At 39.8% G+C, this 16600-nt stretch overlaps 1 protein-coding gene across 6 annotated transcripts in view; it reads left to right on the top strand.

Annotated features, from left to right (window-relative positions):
* Nucleotides 1–16600, top strand: part of PDE1C (phosphodiesterase 1C) — a 375734-nt gene that overhangs the window by 349737 nt on the left and 9397 nt on the right. For 5 of the 6 annotated variants that reach the window (XM_017738621.1, XM_017738619.1, XM_017738620.1 and 2 more), the window contains one exon: nucleotides 8307–14659. The exons of the other annotated variant lie outside the window; for it this stretch is intronic. In XM_017738621.1, coding sequence (XP_017594110.1) covers nucleotides 8307–8320 — 14 coding nt within the window. In that variant the 3' untranslated portion in view covers nucleotides 8321–14659. Of the gene's footprint in view, nucleotides 1–8306; nucleotides 14660–16600 lie in introns of those variants that run through there. 6 annotated transcript variants of the gene reach the window in all.

The following is a 16600-nucleotide window of genomic DNA, read 5'->3' as shown; positions in this document are numbered from 1 at the left end:
AAGTGGTTGTCAAAAACTGAAGAGATATTGAAAAAATCCAAATGAGAATTTTTGCTTTGAAACAGTGTTTCACATTTTTATCCAGCATTAAGTAAATGGTAAACATAAAGTTTTGTTTTATTTAGATGAAAAGCCTGGGTTGATCTTTTTTCTCTCTATCCACCCCACTCCCCCCAAAAAACCCTAATCTCCAACAGACATTTTGCCATGCGAGAAAGACACCAAGTCCTTGTGTCTGACTCAGAGCTAAGCATTATCCTAATTTTTTGTTTTAGTCACTCAGCCAAAGAAGCCCAGTGCTTATTACAAAATTCTAATTCACTTATTTGGCTAAAAACTTTGTTGGCTTTGATTATCCTTCTTTCTGTGGAAGATTGTATTTGATTTGCATGGTAAGGTTTTGGTAGTGGGAAGGGCTGGAAGGGTGGCTTCTCTCAGAACCTGCTAGAAGCTTCCCTCATGTCTGACAGAGGCACTCCCAGCCAGCTCCAAAAGGGATCCATTCACCAAAGCCAAGCCCATCAGCAGTGTATGAGAAGTCCTCCCCATGAGGAGGAAGGAGCAGCAGAGGCAATGTGTGAGGAACTGACTGTAATTCCCATTCTCTGTCCTCCCATGTCCTGTGGAGGAATAGGCTGAGAATCAGGAATAGAGTTAAGCCCAGAAAGGAGAGAGGGGCGTGAGAAAGGTGTTTTAAGATTTGGTTTTACTTCACATTAGCCTACTCTGATTTCATTAATAGATTAAAGTAGTTTTCCCAAGTCAAATATGTTTTACCTGTGACAGTAATTGGTGAATGATCTCTCCCTGCCCTTACCTCAAAACATGATCCTTTCCTTATATATTCTCTCCTTATGTCAAGCTTAGGAGTGATAAGAGTAGCACGTGGTGTCTAGCGAGGGTCAGCCCAGCACACAGCTCATCCCCTTGCTCCTTGAAAAGGACTGGGGTTTTCCTTTCCATCCACAATGGAACATCTTTTTATGAAAACAATGATCTAGCTTTTACCCCAAATATATGCAGAGATTTGAATTATGTTTGATTATCAAATACAGAATAAACTTTTGCACCTAATCTTCTAGGTGGCTTTACATAGTAAGTATCTTTCACACATGCTTTATTCAGGAAACTCAGTCATTACTTAGTGTAATCAAACCTTTGCCAGTGTATTCATTATATTTTTATCTGCTTTTATATATTTCCATAATATGCTGGTAGGCAAATAACATATATTAAACCAAAACTAATCTCTTTCATCACTGATGTTATCCTAGGCAAGTGGAATGCAAGCTGTCAAGCAAACATAAAACTCAATGTCAGTGTGAAAAGGACTAGAAATTGTTTGGCATCATGAGTGGTTTAGGCACAATTATGTGCCAAAGCGCCAAAACCAGGATACCTTCTATGCTAATGCTATTTCTCCTAATAGCAAAATTAATGTTATGCACTTGGGTCATGTGCTAAACTGGAGTCATGTTATTTAAATTCACTTACTAAACAAGTATTCAAAACTTTTTCTCAAGAGCATTTATTCTTGGTTTCTCTTACTTTAAGGAGAATGTAAGCACCTTCAAATAGCATTTTGTTTTCTTTGAAACAAAGAATCACTCTAAAATTTCTCATCCATTAGACATACTGATGACAGAGATGAATTAACTTATGATGCATATTTCTTCTTTATTTCACTGATCTTCTGAACTTTGCTTCTTAGGCCTCATACATCTCTGGTGCAATGGAAGAAAGAAAATACCATAACTATGCAGAGTTATGTTAGTTTGAAAACGCTTTCAAAAAGTAGGAGACAGGATCATCCAGTGCTGAGAACTGAGTACTTAGATTTTCAACATCTTCATTTTATTTTGAGCACTAGGAATAGCTTCAATGGTGCTTTCCGGGTGGAAAAGCTACAGATTATGACTGAGCCCACTTTAGCACTTACGAAGACAAGAAATACCCAGGTTTTGGGAAAAAAAGCTTACAAAATTAAAACATCACTCCTTTACATCCTGTAAGATGCTGAGTGAGTCCACAAAGGAGTTAAAAAGGCATTCAAAGTGGCAGATTTGGTGATCTGTCTCAGCAACTGCAAATACCTCTGTCATTTGTAGTGGGAAAGACTGGATTATAGATTACGTGAGATGCAATTACTGAGACTACTATTTCACCTCATTGTGCACTGCATCAGTAGTAATTGTTTTATGATATCAAAGGCCATGCAAGAATTAGCAATTTCTTTTGTCATTTCACAGCGCTTGGAGGGAGCTGGGTTCTGGGGAAGAGCAGAGCTTGCAATAAAGAATCTCATTTTGAAAAACCTATGCTTTTAATTAGTAAAGGTAGAAGCTACTTTCAAACACCATGTCAGCTTTGCTATGAACACTTGAACAACCTTACTGGGTTAGACTAAAAGTCCCTTTAGTTCTCCATCACCTGTGTGACAACATTTCACAACAGAGATCTTAATGAACAAAAACCAAAATCAGAGCAATGGGTGTACCCCACTACAGTTTTCTGCGTTCCAGAGGGCCAAGGTAGAGGTCAAATCTCTGACTTAGATACACTCTGATGGATTTTTCTTCCATTATTTTGTCTAATTATCTTTAGAGCCCTGATACTTTTGTGTACAGGGCACTGAGGCAACACAATTAAAAATTTACTTAGGCATTATGTGATAGATCACATATTTTTATTCTTCTCAAATTTACTGTTTGATAAGTTTGTTTGTTAATTCCCTTCTTGAATTGTGAGAAACAGTGAGTAATTGTTCCCTTTCACATTCTTGGTGCCATTAATAATTTAATTTACTTTTTATTAGACTCTCCCTGGAACTCTGTTTCTAGGCTAAAGAGTCATAGCACGTGAAGTTTGTGTATTGAACTTTCCTTCAAGTGCAACCCTTTTGCTATCTGCTATGTTAGCATGTAAAGCTGATGGTCTGTGTTACACACATGTTTATTGCAATGTGACAAGAGAATCTGATTTTAATAAAAATGAGATAACTTCTCATTTTTCACCCTGTATTTTCAGTAGTATAGTCATGGATGTTGTGCTGCATGGATTGCATAGTGCTGCTATCTTGTGCTTCCTTTAGAATTAAGTATGGTTATAATGCTTCAGAAATTTGAGCAGAGAAAACAAGGACCATGCAAGAACCTGACTAACACTTTCATTCACCAGGATTCAAGCAGGCTAAATAGTTTGCGAAAAAAACCCCAAAACCCCTGCCCACAGAGTCCTTAATCCACATCACACTGTCCCGCAGTCCACATTCAGCATCTATTTTTTTAGGAGAGAAAAGAGGTTTTTCTTTTAAATGCAATTTGAAAACCATAGGGCTTGGTCTTGTCCTGATAGCCTGGCCTGGTACTAGGTGCCATTGGGAGGTGTCTGTCTTGGTTTAAAAGACAAGTGTCTGCCAAGGAAGGAGGGAATCTTCCTGAGATGGAAAATATGACCCCCTTCCCTCCAAATTATTATAACTTTAAGATTACGGTGTTTTCAGGCAAAGATATAGAAAAATGAATAACAGTTCTTTACTAACATATATATATATATGTAACAAGATAACCAAACAACAACAATGGCAGCAACAACAAACGAAACCAGAAACCCAGTACCAGCCTTCTCTCGGCTGTCAGGCCCTTTCCCCTTTGCTGCAGTCACGGCCACAGCCGGCAGGGGCGCTGGTGGCTCCCGGTGAGCAGGGCAGGTGCGATGCGCGGCTGCAGGGGGCTGTGTGGCGCGAGCTCAGCCACCTCTCCACACGGGTAATGGCGGCTCGGGTGGCGAGAGGGAGGGAAAAGGGGCTCCCCGTGCAGAGCTTATGGGGAGCAGCCATGAGTGCCTCTTGAGGGGCGATCTGGACTGTAGCAGGAATCTCGGAGCAGCAGGCTGGAACAGCAGAGACCAGTACACCCCAGGTGGCAAACAAAGTGTAGCAAAGACCAGGAAGCCATGGCAGGAGCAGTGAGGATCCAGGTCGATGCAGAGTGTCGAGTTAAAGTGTAGCAAAACCACTGAAGCAGCGGCAGAAAACAGCGGGGGCTGGGCGGCCCTGGGAAGAGAGAGAAGGTGGAGGGAGGGGGTTGTTTCAGGTTTTCCCCTGACTCTCACATCTCCCCTGTGATGTCCTGGGGATGTCCCTGGCAGCCAGGCTCCCACAAGCAGCTGGGAAGTGGTCCCTCCAGAGACAGGGAGGGGGGAGGGGCCCTGAGCTTCCCCTGAGGCACCCAAGCCGATGGTGAGGGTCCCTCCCAGTGTGCTCCGCTGTTGAAAAGGTCCCAGTTCAACAACCACTCTTGCTAGCAGAGGCTCACCCACGGTAAGGAGAAGTAGTGAAGGACAAAACTCTGCAGTGACAGCATATCCTTCATGCAGCAGCAGTCCCGCACCAAAACCATAGCCCTTGGCCCTCTGATCCCCCAGAGAGAGAGAGAGGGCTCAGCCCAGCCCCTGACCCCCCAGCCAAGGGTCACAGTATCTGTGTGCTTCCCAAGAGTGCAGAGCTTCCCTCCTGTTATAAACGACTCAGATCCCAAGTGGAAATGAGTTATTGAGAATTTTATTGAGAACTATAAAAATGAGAAAAGCAAAAGGGACAGCGCTGGGAGCATGGCCAGGTGCCAGAGGCTCGATCACAAAATGGTGGTCTTGCCTTTTATACCCCTGTGATTGCATCAACCTTATCCATATTTATTTACAGTTTTGCATATTCTCACCCCATGTCACTCTTTTAGGCGCCGTTCAGTCACTGTGGTCATCGGGTCCTCACTGGATGGAATCCCACTCCTTTTATGGTTATGTCTTCGAAGTTTGGCTAGCAACAGCCCGTCCCATGCAAACTTGCAGGGCTAACATCAGAACACACAAATCATACATCCCTGCAAAAACCAACCTCACAACCATACTGCTGGAACAACCAGTTTTCAACATGTACCATTATCTTAACATTTTCCAAAATCAACATTACAATATTCAACATCAATTCATATAATATTCAGCAAAAGCCAATTTTACTAACTTATTTCTCACACCTCCAGCCACGAAGCTCACTCCCCCAGCTGCAGCAAGACTGCAGCAAGCTGCATCCCTTCCCCCCTCCTCCCCATCCGGGCCATATCTTTTGTCTCTTAAGTACCCATCATTCCCATCTCTTAGGCAAAAAAATTTTACTGCTCAAAAAAAAAAAAAAAAAGAAAATTCCTAACCTTCAGCAGTGTCCTAAGCCCTCTCTGAGCAGCACTGTGTTTTTGGCAGCTGGAGAGGAAGGGATGGAGGTAAAGGGCAGGCATTTATCTGGAGCAGTAGAGCTGGCCGCCATCAGAAGCAGTGCTGGGAGAGGTCAGCTCTCCACTTCCAGTTGGTGCAACCAGCATCATGCCTGTGATTTATGCTTGGTGAGGAGCATGTGTAAATACAGAACAGATGTTTCTGAGTTAGTCTAAACTCTCACCTCAGTCTAAATGCTTCTGGGCGTCCTCCAACTGTGTTGAGAGAGCAGATTTTGAAAGTTTGATCTGGAGGAGATTTCGAAAGTTTGCATTAGACAGGCATAATAAATGCCAACTGTTAAAATTGATAGCTCTTCTAAGACTTTGGACTCCAAAACATCATTAAAAGAGATTAATTACTATGCAAAACTGACAGTCAGCTTCCTTGCTGTGTGGGTATACTCATACACTTAGTAATTCTATGTGAAGAAAAAGATGAACCGCAGTGTATTTCCATTTCAGTATGTCAGTCTGTATAGATACATAGCTTCATAGTCCAGCAGGCAAAAGTTAAAAATCCCTTGGTATAATCTAGAAACTGATAGCAGAAATGGACTCACAGTGGGTGCTGGTATCGCATGAAAAGTTGTAGAAGTCACTGGCATTTATATTAGTGATCAAAGTGAAGGCCAGTACTCAACCTTGACAAACAATGTAAGTTCATCAGAGATGCTGAAGGACTGAGATGGGTATTCAGGCAAGGCTATTTCAGAAAATGACATTCAGTATACGCTAAGTGGACTACTTAAAGTCTTAGGTGTTCAGAGCACTGCATATTCATTCTTTTTCCTCTTTCAATTACCTCTGTTGATAAATGCTAGTATTTGCACTAGAACTATTGTATTTAGATGAGAAAGATGCTGAATCATATCCAAAGCTAGGGTAGTTGTAGGGAAATTCTATTATATCCAATGGGAAATTTGGCTAGGAAACCAGAACATCTGCTCCTCCAAGCAGACAAACAATTCAAAGCAAACTCTATGCTGGTATGTTCTTACTGGAGCTGATGATGTAGGTAACAAAAGTAAAAAGCTATCACAGAATCATAGAAAGTTAAGGGATTGGAATGGACTTCAAAATCATCTAGTCCTAACCTCCCCTGCCATGGACAGGGACACCTACCACTAGACCAGGTTGCTCAAGGTCTTAGCCAATCTGGCTTTGAACACTGCCAGGATTGGAACATCCACAGACTTTCTGGGTTGACTCAGTTCTCCACAGGGAACTTCCAGAGAAGTTCAGAGAAAACTTTGCGTTTTTCCTTGCTTCATTAGCAGGGATGGGAAGGGTTAAAGTTCTTGTGAGTGTGGATGGCATAGGAAGGGAAGCATGTGTTAGGTGGTACTCTGAGCTCTGTTTCAGATCCCTGGTGTGATTCAGCAAAACCTTTAAGAAGTTCAGAAATACTTACTGCTCAAATATGTCATTTAGTCCACCTGCCCCAAATGATTACCCTTCCTTCTGGGTCAGTCTTTTCTCTTTAAAATGTGGCTAATGATACATGTCACAGGATATGACAGTAAATCAGGCTGAATGTTTTAGTTGGGAAACATCAAGGAAATGTAGTACTGTTGTTATGGCTGTTAGGATTGCCTGTTGTAGATTATGCTGGAAATGTGACTACTCAGTCTAAATAAATCCAATAAAATGCTGAAAGCCTAATTCTTTAAAACAGTGTCTTAGAATTGCATCAGTGAACAAGATTTTGTGGTAGCAATTCACAGGGGACTATCCTGAAAGGAAAGGTTCCCCTGCTATCTGTATGGTAGAAGATACCAACTCACTAGTAGATCTGTGCAGCCACTGTATACATTCATCACAGACAATGCAATCCAGCAGCAAAGATCTTTGTTTTGGCAGTACTTTTTCTCTTTTGCCCAAGTACCATTAAAAAAAAAAAAAGGAAAGAAAGAAAAAGAAAAGGCAATATGTTACTGAATGCAAAAGAAATTGGTTTCCTGAAAGGGACCAAAAGATGTTTTGATGCAATAATGTCTTCCAAGGCATGCCCAGCCCTACAGGTAAATTAATCTCTCCTTGGGCTGAATCTCCTTTGTTGAGAGACTCTTTCAAACGTGCTTTCAAACTCTGCTGATATAAGCAGTGTTAGAATAACAGTAACTAAACAGGGTGCCAGGTGTACTCAGGTAACTGGTTAGAACAGCCAATAAAGAGTAAAATATTCATGTTCCTGTTTGAAGCTTTTCCAGAGGATTTCTAGAGATGGTTATGAGTCAAATTGGATAGACTGTCCTCTTTCATTAGAAGCTGTCCATTGTCACTAGAAATAACAAAAAAGTTTTCTTGTCTATACTTCTTTCTCAAGGACATCTGTTTATTGTGAAGATGCACTTGTAGTATATAACTACATAGAAAACAGTTATGTTTGTACATTCAGGGTAATGTTAGTCAAACATAGCCTAATTATGAGGCCAAGGGATTATAAATATTGACAGAGGAGTCAAGCAGATTGTAAAATGCACATATTTTGTTGTATCTTTGGCTCCTCTCCATTCTTAAGGTTGTGTTTTTCACTGAAACCTCATTTGAAGAAAAGAGCTTTTAAAATGTAGTGTTCTTTTCTGTTTGGAGCATTTTCTTTTCTTCGTTTCAAACCACATATACAACATTCTTGCCTTCATAACCAAAAAGGTGTTGGAAAAGCTGTTGATCAAGGATGATCAGAGAGCCCTACAGCAAAGAAACCTATTAAAATCTCTTGATCTAAGAATGCAGGACTCCGTTATGTAATCTTCTTGATGCCTAAGTTTGAATTCCAGCTGGATTAGTCTGATTATAATAGATTTCAATTTGTTTAGGACAGAAGGATATTTCCAGTTGAGCCTGTAAGAGGTATTGCCTTGGCGTGCCTCATCTTGCACCCTTTCAACAGTTAAGCAAAGCTTCACTGCTTGCAGAAAATGAGGCACTCTAAACTGATACCCTTATTTTACTTTCCCAGATTACCTACCCCTTGGGCAAAGAGGAGAAAGGCAGCATTTGACACTTTTCTATTTCTTTTTTTTTTTTTTCCAGATACAGAAGAGTAAAAAGATACTTAAAAAGGACTGCAAATCTCTTTCATCATTTTATCTGACCTTCTTCATTCCTGTTGTGCTACTCCTGCAAAGACCAGTTTCTGGGAAAGGCATTAAACAGCTTCTGAAACACTCCTCCTCTCACTGGCTACTTCACAGCTAACCACTCTGGGTTCAAGGGTGGGGGCCTTATGTTTTTGGTTAATTGTGTTTGTTTGTCCATGTACGTATGTTTTTTTATTGTTGGTGTTTTGGAAAGTTTTTTTGTTAAAAGGTCAAATTGTGATTTCATGATGCAAATGGTTCCATTTTTCTGGACAGGTCAAGCTAATAGAAGAAAGTATTCTTCAAAAGCTGGTTTTGCCCTTTGGTATGCCTCAGCTTGTGAAACCTACGCTAGGATGATGGAAAAGGATATAAAAGAAAAAAAAAACCAAAAACAAAAATTCTTTGATCATAATTCACTTTTCTTCTTTCTTTTCACTGCAAGCATTTTCCAATTACTAATAGACAGATTTTGGTATCAGTTTTACCCCTGCTGTAGAAGATTTTATTAATAAGCATGGTGAAATTGTAGAGCCATTTGACTATTTCTTAGGATTTGATATCTTTCACAGATAACACAATGACAGAAAAATGTTTTTCTTTCGAAACAGCAGTCAGACTCACTCAACCCTTGATTTTGTTCTTTTTTTTTTGCAGTTAGGAAAGGAATAACCAATGAAAGCAATATTATCTTGGGGCAAATTTTGTTGTCAGGCTCTGAGAACATGGATTAATGTATTGCGTGATGTGCCTGCTTAACCTGATACTGCAGAAAATTATCTGTTTCCCACATTTTTTCATGGGCCACTAGTAAAAGCTGTTTGTCTGACCTGAATATTTAGGAGAAGAGGGGCATCAGGGAATCACATGGATCAATTCTACCTTTCATCTCAGTTTGATCTTTCATCACTGACTAAATGGGCAGGCCAAAGAAAAGGAAAAGCATATTGGATAAGTATGGACAGAAAAAACCAAAATAAGAATGTATGAGGAACATCAAGCACATATGTGTTTCTGTCTTGGGATCTTAATAGGAATCCAGCTAATTGTAAGCAATTTTGCCTGTTTATGTGGAAGTCAAGATATGTGCATATACATACAACTATTTTTGCTGAACAGCTTGCTGTTCAGGATGAGGTCTTGCTGTGTTACTCACATGTTTTAAAGAATCATACTCCTGTCATGGATCTTTTCTATGTAGAGAACATGCAAAATATTGGCTTAGGAAGGTAAATCTTTAGTATTTCCTTTTCATGTTCAAAAGCACACAACTTTACAACTGATTTTGGGTCTCCATTCCTACTTAAACTCTGCCTATATAGGGAGGAGCATCCTGTGGCACTACCAAAAATTACAACAGTAAACTCAGACTGAATCCATTTTAAAAGTGAACACATTCTTAATTAAGAGTGTTTAGTATCTGGAATTTTCATTATTGAGGCTAGAGATATTTTAAGGGTTGTTTTTGTCCTCCAGTTTGAATTCGTTCAAAGCCAGAGATTTAGATTATGTTCATGAAGTGAAAAGATGTCAATTCAATCACGTGTTTTTAGGAAGAAGTACAAAAATAATTCTTGAAGTTTTCAGAACTCTCAATTGGCAACTGGACCAGCTCATTTAAATTAAATATAGGGGACATAGTGTTCCCATTTGTGAGTTTGTGGTTCAATAGTAGCTCTGATGTAAATTTCTGAGGAAAGTGAAGTGCTGGGAGGACAGTAGCTCCACCATCAGCACTGAGCACATTCCATGTTGTGACAGGCTGTGTCACTGCTTAGCATTTTTTGACTCCTCTTTCCCCTCCTCCATCAGCATTCAGCCCCAATAAGAGTAGTAGGATATGAATTCCAGCCCTGAGCAGGTTCTTTGAAGGCACACTGACAAAATAACTATAATGCTGAGCTAAGTACCACTGTGGTGACAGTCTGTGCTTAGTTAGACTTCTTCCTGCAGTCAGGGAAAATATACTCTAACAGTGTTTGGTCAGAGGTGCACAGTGATTTAGTCAATATTTTTAAAGTTACTCTTACCTTTTACAGTGACTAAAGATGCCTTAGTTTATGCACACTAGAAAAATAACATTTTTTAAGAAAACTATACATTTTTCTTCACCTGTTTATGATATTTTCTTTCTTTCTTTCTTTCTTTCTTTCTTTCTTTCCTTTTGTTCTTTCTTTTGTTCTTTGTCATTCTTTCCAAACTGCTCAATTCATACCTGGTCAGTCCTGGTTTATCATGCACTGGCACAAAGGTGTGAAACCAGGATGGAAAATGTTTTTCCTCAATTATTACGGTTATTCACTATTGGGAGGAGCTAATAAAGGAAGTGGTAGATTTGATGCCTCTTGGGGGCTGCAAATCAGAGCTGCCATTCTAGAAGAGATGCTATAGGCAAAGTTACTGATCACACAGGTGTACGGCAAAATGCTTTTTAATACACAGTCAGTCAGAGATAGACCTAACAGTCTCCTCCCTTTAAATTATTTGTGTAAGCTACAGTGGATTATTAGCATTTTTTAGATTTTTTTGGTTGTCTTTTTAAAAAAGAAGTGGAATCTATTATCTGGGAAAATATATAAAGTGAAAGTGAAATCTAGAAATCAAAAAAGAGGCTGGGCCAGGTGAAAGCATCTATTGTGGGGTTACCTCCTTACTTTGCCTCCTCACCTTCCTGAAATACTCTGCAGCCTTGTGCTGGTGCATCATGAGCCAAAGTATGGTATGTTTAGACAGCTCCCAGTTAAACTAGAGATCAGCCACTGTGCAAATGTGTAAAAAAAAAAATAAAAAGTAATGATAAAAAAATACATAGCTGCTTTCTCTTATTTTATTCCACAAAAAGAATCAATCAAAAACTGGAAAAGGATTAGGTGTTCATCAGCTAATGGGCTGTGTTTATCGTGTGAGAAAGGGTTTCTGTTTTGACATCTTTACCTAACTTTCCCCAGGTGTATAGAAATTATGTTTTCACATGCCTTTCTTTTCCATCCTCAGTAGGACTACACAAGCAATGAATAAGCCTGAAATTCTGCAAATATTGGGTCCACACCATTTGCCTTATGTTGAAAATTTACAGAATTACATGGAAGCACCTATCTGTAGGCCCAAAGGAGTCTTCTGGTGCCAGAGTGCTGTTTGCAGAGGGCAGCCCAGGCTAGGAAGCTATGTGATAAATATTACACTCTTCCACTTCTGCCCAGAGACTACTGGTGCTCTCAGAAAGCTCTGCCTAGTTGAAAGAGCACCACGTGTCTTCCAGGCACTTTCCCTTCTTAAAATAGAGAGGATGCCATTGTAAGTATCCCTATCAGTGTTTTATTCTTTATCTGGGACTGGTGTTCAGGGAACTAGCAGATCTTGGACTCATGGTGACATAGTGCTTGGATTCGTGAAGACACTAAAGAAAAAAAGTGTCAACATGTTTTCAGAGAATCATAGTATTAGAATAGTTTGGGTTGAAAGGGACACAGAGGATATATAAAAGCCGTCTATTCCAACACCCCCTGCAATGTGCAGGGACATCTCCAACTAAGTCAGGTTGCTCAGACCCTCATCCAAAATGGTCTTGAGTGCTTCAAGGGATGGGGCATCTCGTGGGACACCTACAAAAGTGTCTCATCAGTATCTTAGTGTTTCTTTGTATCCTGTTAATTATTGAAATGGCTCAAAGAATAACAGATTAGGGATGTCATAAGTATATTCTATGTTTGAGAAAAAGCACTGATGAGGGAAGCCAAAATTTTATTTTTACCTGGAAATAAAATAGGGAGTAAACAAAAAAAAATTGTGAGGTTTTAGATACAATTTAAAAAATTCAGATGAATCAATCTAAGTAGATGGAAGCTCATCTAAAACTGCAGCCTTTTGTATAGCTCAACCCTAACCCTGATCCTGACCTTAACCCTAACACTAACTGTAACACTGACCCAACCGTAGCCCTAACCCTAACCCAAAACCAAATCCTAACCCTAACCCTAACCCTAATCCTGGTATCCATCCACTCCTCTTTATACAGTAGAATGTTTAGCATCTGAATGAATCTGACATTTGGGGACCTGGTTCCTGATGGATGAATTAAGGAAGCAAATTCATTTTTCTAGGTGTTTCTTTTTTCAAGCATAAATTCTGTGGTTGGACAGAAAATTTCCAAAATGTAGTTGGTTATGCTAGAGAAGAATGGTATATGATGGTGTTTTTGCAAACTATCCTTTGAGTATGAAAATGTTTCCATGTATACTTACAAAGTCCTACAAGCTCAGTCTGGAAGCAAATATATTTCAAATTAGATAGCTGATAGTGCTATGCTGCTTTGTAATCAGAAGGTCCATAAGCTCACCTAGCTAAAGGTAAATGTTACCTGACTTTGCTGTTAGTCCTTGCAATTTCTGCAATGGCTCCCAAATCTGTCTTTTACTTGAAAAGCACAATCACCCATTCAAATTAGGAAAGATGGAAACTGACAAGTATAGTACTTATTTTCCTTTAATTAGAATAAAATAGTATATTTCCAGGAGCTTGTGAGATGGTCTTAAATATTTATTTTCTCCTTTTTCCTCACATTTCGTTTTAAAATAATGAAATTCCTCATCCTTTGATGATTTATACTACAGGTTGGCCATTTATACTAAAAAATGAGAGCAGAATCAAGTCCTTTTCTTTTAAACTTTTTAAATCCATCACCTCACTTAATAATTAAAAATGAATTATACTTTGCTTTCATGTGTTGAACCAGTGCTGATCTCAGAGCTTTACTGGCATGGTGTCTGAACATCATCACTCAAAAGCAGGAACATGCTGTCTGAGGAAAGAGCCCTCTAGCACTGACTACATGCAAATTACTCCAGGGACCCGGCATCAATGCTGGCCAGATAGAAAGGAGGAAAAAACTTTGTGCTTTCACTTTTCATAATTCATCTCCCTCTGAAGTGGAGGGAGGGTTTTCCCATTTATGTTACCCACAACATGAGTAGGTCTTCTCAGTCTCAGTTTAGTGTCAGTTGAGCATCCTAACATGGGGCTTCTCCTGCTCCCATGAGTAGACAAGTTTTGTGATCCCAGATATCCCTTTTCATGTCTGACTACTGTGTAAAAGCAAGATCAGCATGGAAACAGCACAGGTGACCACTGCCCATGCCATTAATTTCTGTTAAAATTAAATGTTCTCTGTGCATTTCCGCTTGCTGAGACTGCTTTCCTGTTGCTGAAATAGCTCTTTTGATCCCTGGTAAGCACAGAGGATTCTGGTCTGCACCCAAGCAGGACCAGGACACAGGCCTGTCTTTGAGGCATCAGCTCACCCTGCTCTGCGGACTTGACCATCAGATAGAATAAAACAGAACTACTTCCAAGCAAGCTGGCTGAAGACCTGAAACTCAGTTTTAGCGAATTTATTTACCCTTATACTTAAGTGCAAGACAGCACACACTCACTAGCTTCATAGCACACTCCTGGCATTTTGTATTATTTTGGTCTCTTCCAAGCACATATGTATTCGCTGTTGGGTACTTATAACACCCTGAGTTTAGATGCTATCCAGTGGCAGGAGCAATATACATAATTCTGTTGTCTTTGCTGGTGGTTGTAGGAGTGCACCTATCAGAATAAATTACTTATGGCCATTGGGGTTTTCTAGAGATAAAATCTAGCAGTAGAATGACAGAGTGAGCATTTGGCTTTTCTTCTTGCTTGGGTGATATTTTTATACATTTTTATATGCAATTAAAAAATATTTACTGTTTTTATTGTAGTGTTCTTGTTAGATTTTTACCAGGTCTACTGGTTTTCTACAGGCCCAGATTCTCACAGTAATATTTCACTACCCTTTTCTCCTCCCTATTCTTACTTGACAGACAAAAGTCATTGCATTTGCAAATCAGCTTAGTGCAGAATAACACCTAGAGCCAGACCAGTCTTTTAGTTGCACTGAAATCAAAGGACATTACATGCAAAGTTCTGCTAGTCCCAGGCCAGCATCTGGGGACAAAGAATAAACAACAAAAACATATACAGCTCAGGAAACACAGGGCATTCTGTGTAAAGCCAGTGCATCAGGGTGGGGCCACCTTCTTTTGTTGTGGTAGGAGCTGATTACACCAGCATGAGTTTTATAAATGAGAGACTATCTCTCTCTTTGTTCTGATGTTACACTTCAGAGTCACACCCTAGTGCACTGTCTACCTTCAGCAGGGCGGAAGGGTGAACACTGTTGCTTATCTGTGACAGTAGATTTCACTGTTCTTGTGGTTAACCCTACAGTGACAGGTTCTAAATAAAGTTAAGAAACATTAAACCTCTTTGTAGGAGCAATGAGAGGAAATCAATCAAATTCAAGGATCTTAGTCTTACAAAACAACCTTTTCTCAATTGGCATTTTGCAGGGAATCATGTGTATGAGGTTGATTGTTGCTGGCTGTTCTGAACTTCCCCTCCCCCTCCCAAAGACACTTGCTCCTGCCATGTGTTCTGAGCTCCTTTGTTCCAAGCGCGGGCAAAACCAAATGTAACTCAAACTCTTTAGCAGTGTCTGATTGGCCGGTCACCCCGGGTCTGCCCCCAGTCCTCCCCTTTCCCCTTCTCCTAATAAAAGAGATCCTCGAGGGAGGCCCCGCCCTCTCTTGGCTCAGCTATCTTCCTGTGAATGCCTCTTGTTGTCTGTCTCATTTGAAAGCTTCTAACTGCAGGAAATTGAGCTAGCAGGGAGCTATATTTCTCCCTCTTTGCTTCTGCTGATGGTATTTGCTTTGCAGCTGATACAGGTACTGATTTTAGAGCTACTAAAGTGCTAGATCACCCGTGCTACCTCTCTAGGCTGCTCGAGGCTTTCTAAGGCATTAAAGTACTAACTTAGCCGGTATAAAGCTGAAAAGATACCTTCCACAGTTGATAATAAACCTTAGAGTATGTTTATGTAAGCAGAACTGATAATAGAGATGTCTTTCTTGAGCTGAATTAAAATGAACAACAGGCATCTGTTCTCTAACATTTTTCAAGGAAGAAAAAAGGTTGTTATGCTGTGTTTTATATTCAGGAAATAGAAAACAAGTTAAAATGCATGCTGGAAACAAAACTCAGCGTAAGTTTGCTCCTGGGATTGGGTGGGCAGGGTAATGAAAAAACCTATTTGGTTTGTTAAGACTAATAAGGAAAAAAAATGGAAAACCAAAATGAATGACACCAAGTAGTGGCAAATATTCTCAATTGTTCTGAAACTAATTTCTAACTATATGTACTTCTTTTTAGTTCTTGATTTGAAAAAAGAGGCTTGTGGTCTCAAAAATATTTTTCAACGTTTTCCGTTTTTCTTTAACTGAGTTCGTGTATGTTTATCCTATTACCAAATATAAACAATGAGATCTCCTCTGCATTGCATTCAAGTCGTAGAAGGGTTAATTTTTTTCTTTTTTTGTGCTTTTTACATCTGATGCGGGCATGGTGCTTGCTGTTTACTTTTCATCATCTGGCTCCCCAGAGAGTCCTAGTAATAATCAAGGGGTTTTTTTAAGCATAGGGGGAATATTGCTTGGACTTCACTCCCTGGGAGAAGTTAGTGTCATTACTAATGTAATTTCTAAAGACAGGGAACTGAGGTAGAGAATTCAACTAGCTTATTTAAGGACTCCAAGGTAAATCTCACCTTTCTACTTTTCTCTTGACTGAAATCACAATCTGTGAGAGTATCTAAACCAAGAACAGCATGCCACAGCTCAGCAGCAATTAGCTCAGCAGCTTTAGACAAGTTATCAGTACTATAACTTGTTGGTTTATCCAAAGTTCCTTTATCAGGACCTTTGTCTGTCCTCACTGGTGCCAGTTCCTGTCAGGAACCACTGGGTGTTTAACTTCAGGATTGTTGAGTCAGACTAGTCTCAGCATTCTTCAACACCGAAAGCAGCTTGATCCCCCTTCTACATCCACCACTGATGGTAAAGGTAAAGCTGCCCACTTAGGCAGAGCATCCTTCTAAAGAGGCTACTACTTTGGATGTTTGCACTCAGGATTTTCTTGCAGTGGCATTTAGAGGTCTTGCTTTTTGGAGAGATCTTGGAGAGGTCTTGCTTTTTGAAGAAAAACATTGTTTTAAGGAAAAATTGAGGAACTAAACATTCATGTCTCACTACACCTATAATTCTCATGTAACGTAAGAGATCTAATCTTAAAACTAACTCATTTTTATACCCATATTTGCATTGGTCTCTTGTTTATTTTTAATAAGCAGTGCTTACACAGGACTTCTCATCCATTTCTCCA

Source organism: Corvus brachyrhynchos, unplaced genomic scaffold (assembly GCF_000691975.1).
Source record: "Corvus brachyrhynchos isolate BGI_N302 unplaced genomic scaffold, ASM69197v1 scaffold146, whole genome shotgun sequence".
Lineage (NCBI taxonomy): Eukaryota > Metazoa > Chordata > Aves > Passeriformes > Corvidae > Corvus > Corvus brachyrhynchos.
This window is presented reverse-complemented; position numbering and strand designations above follow the sequence as displayed.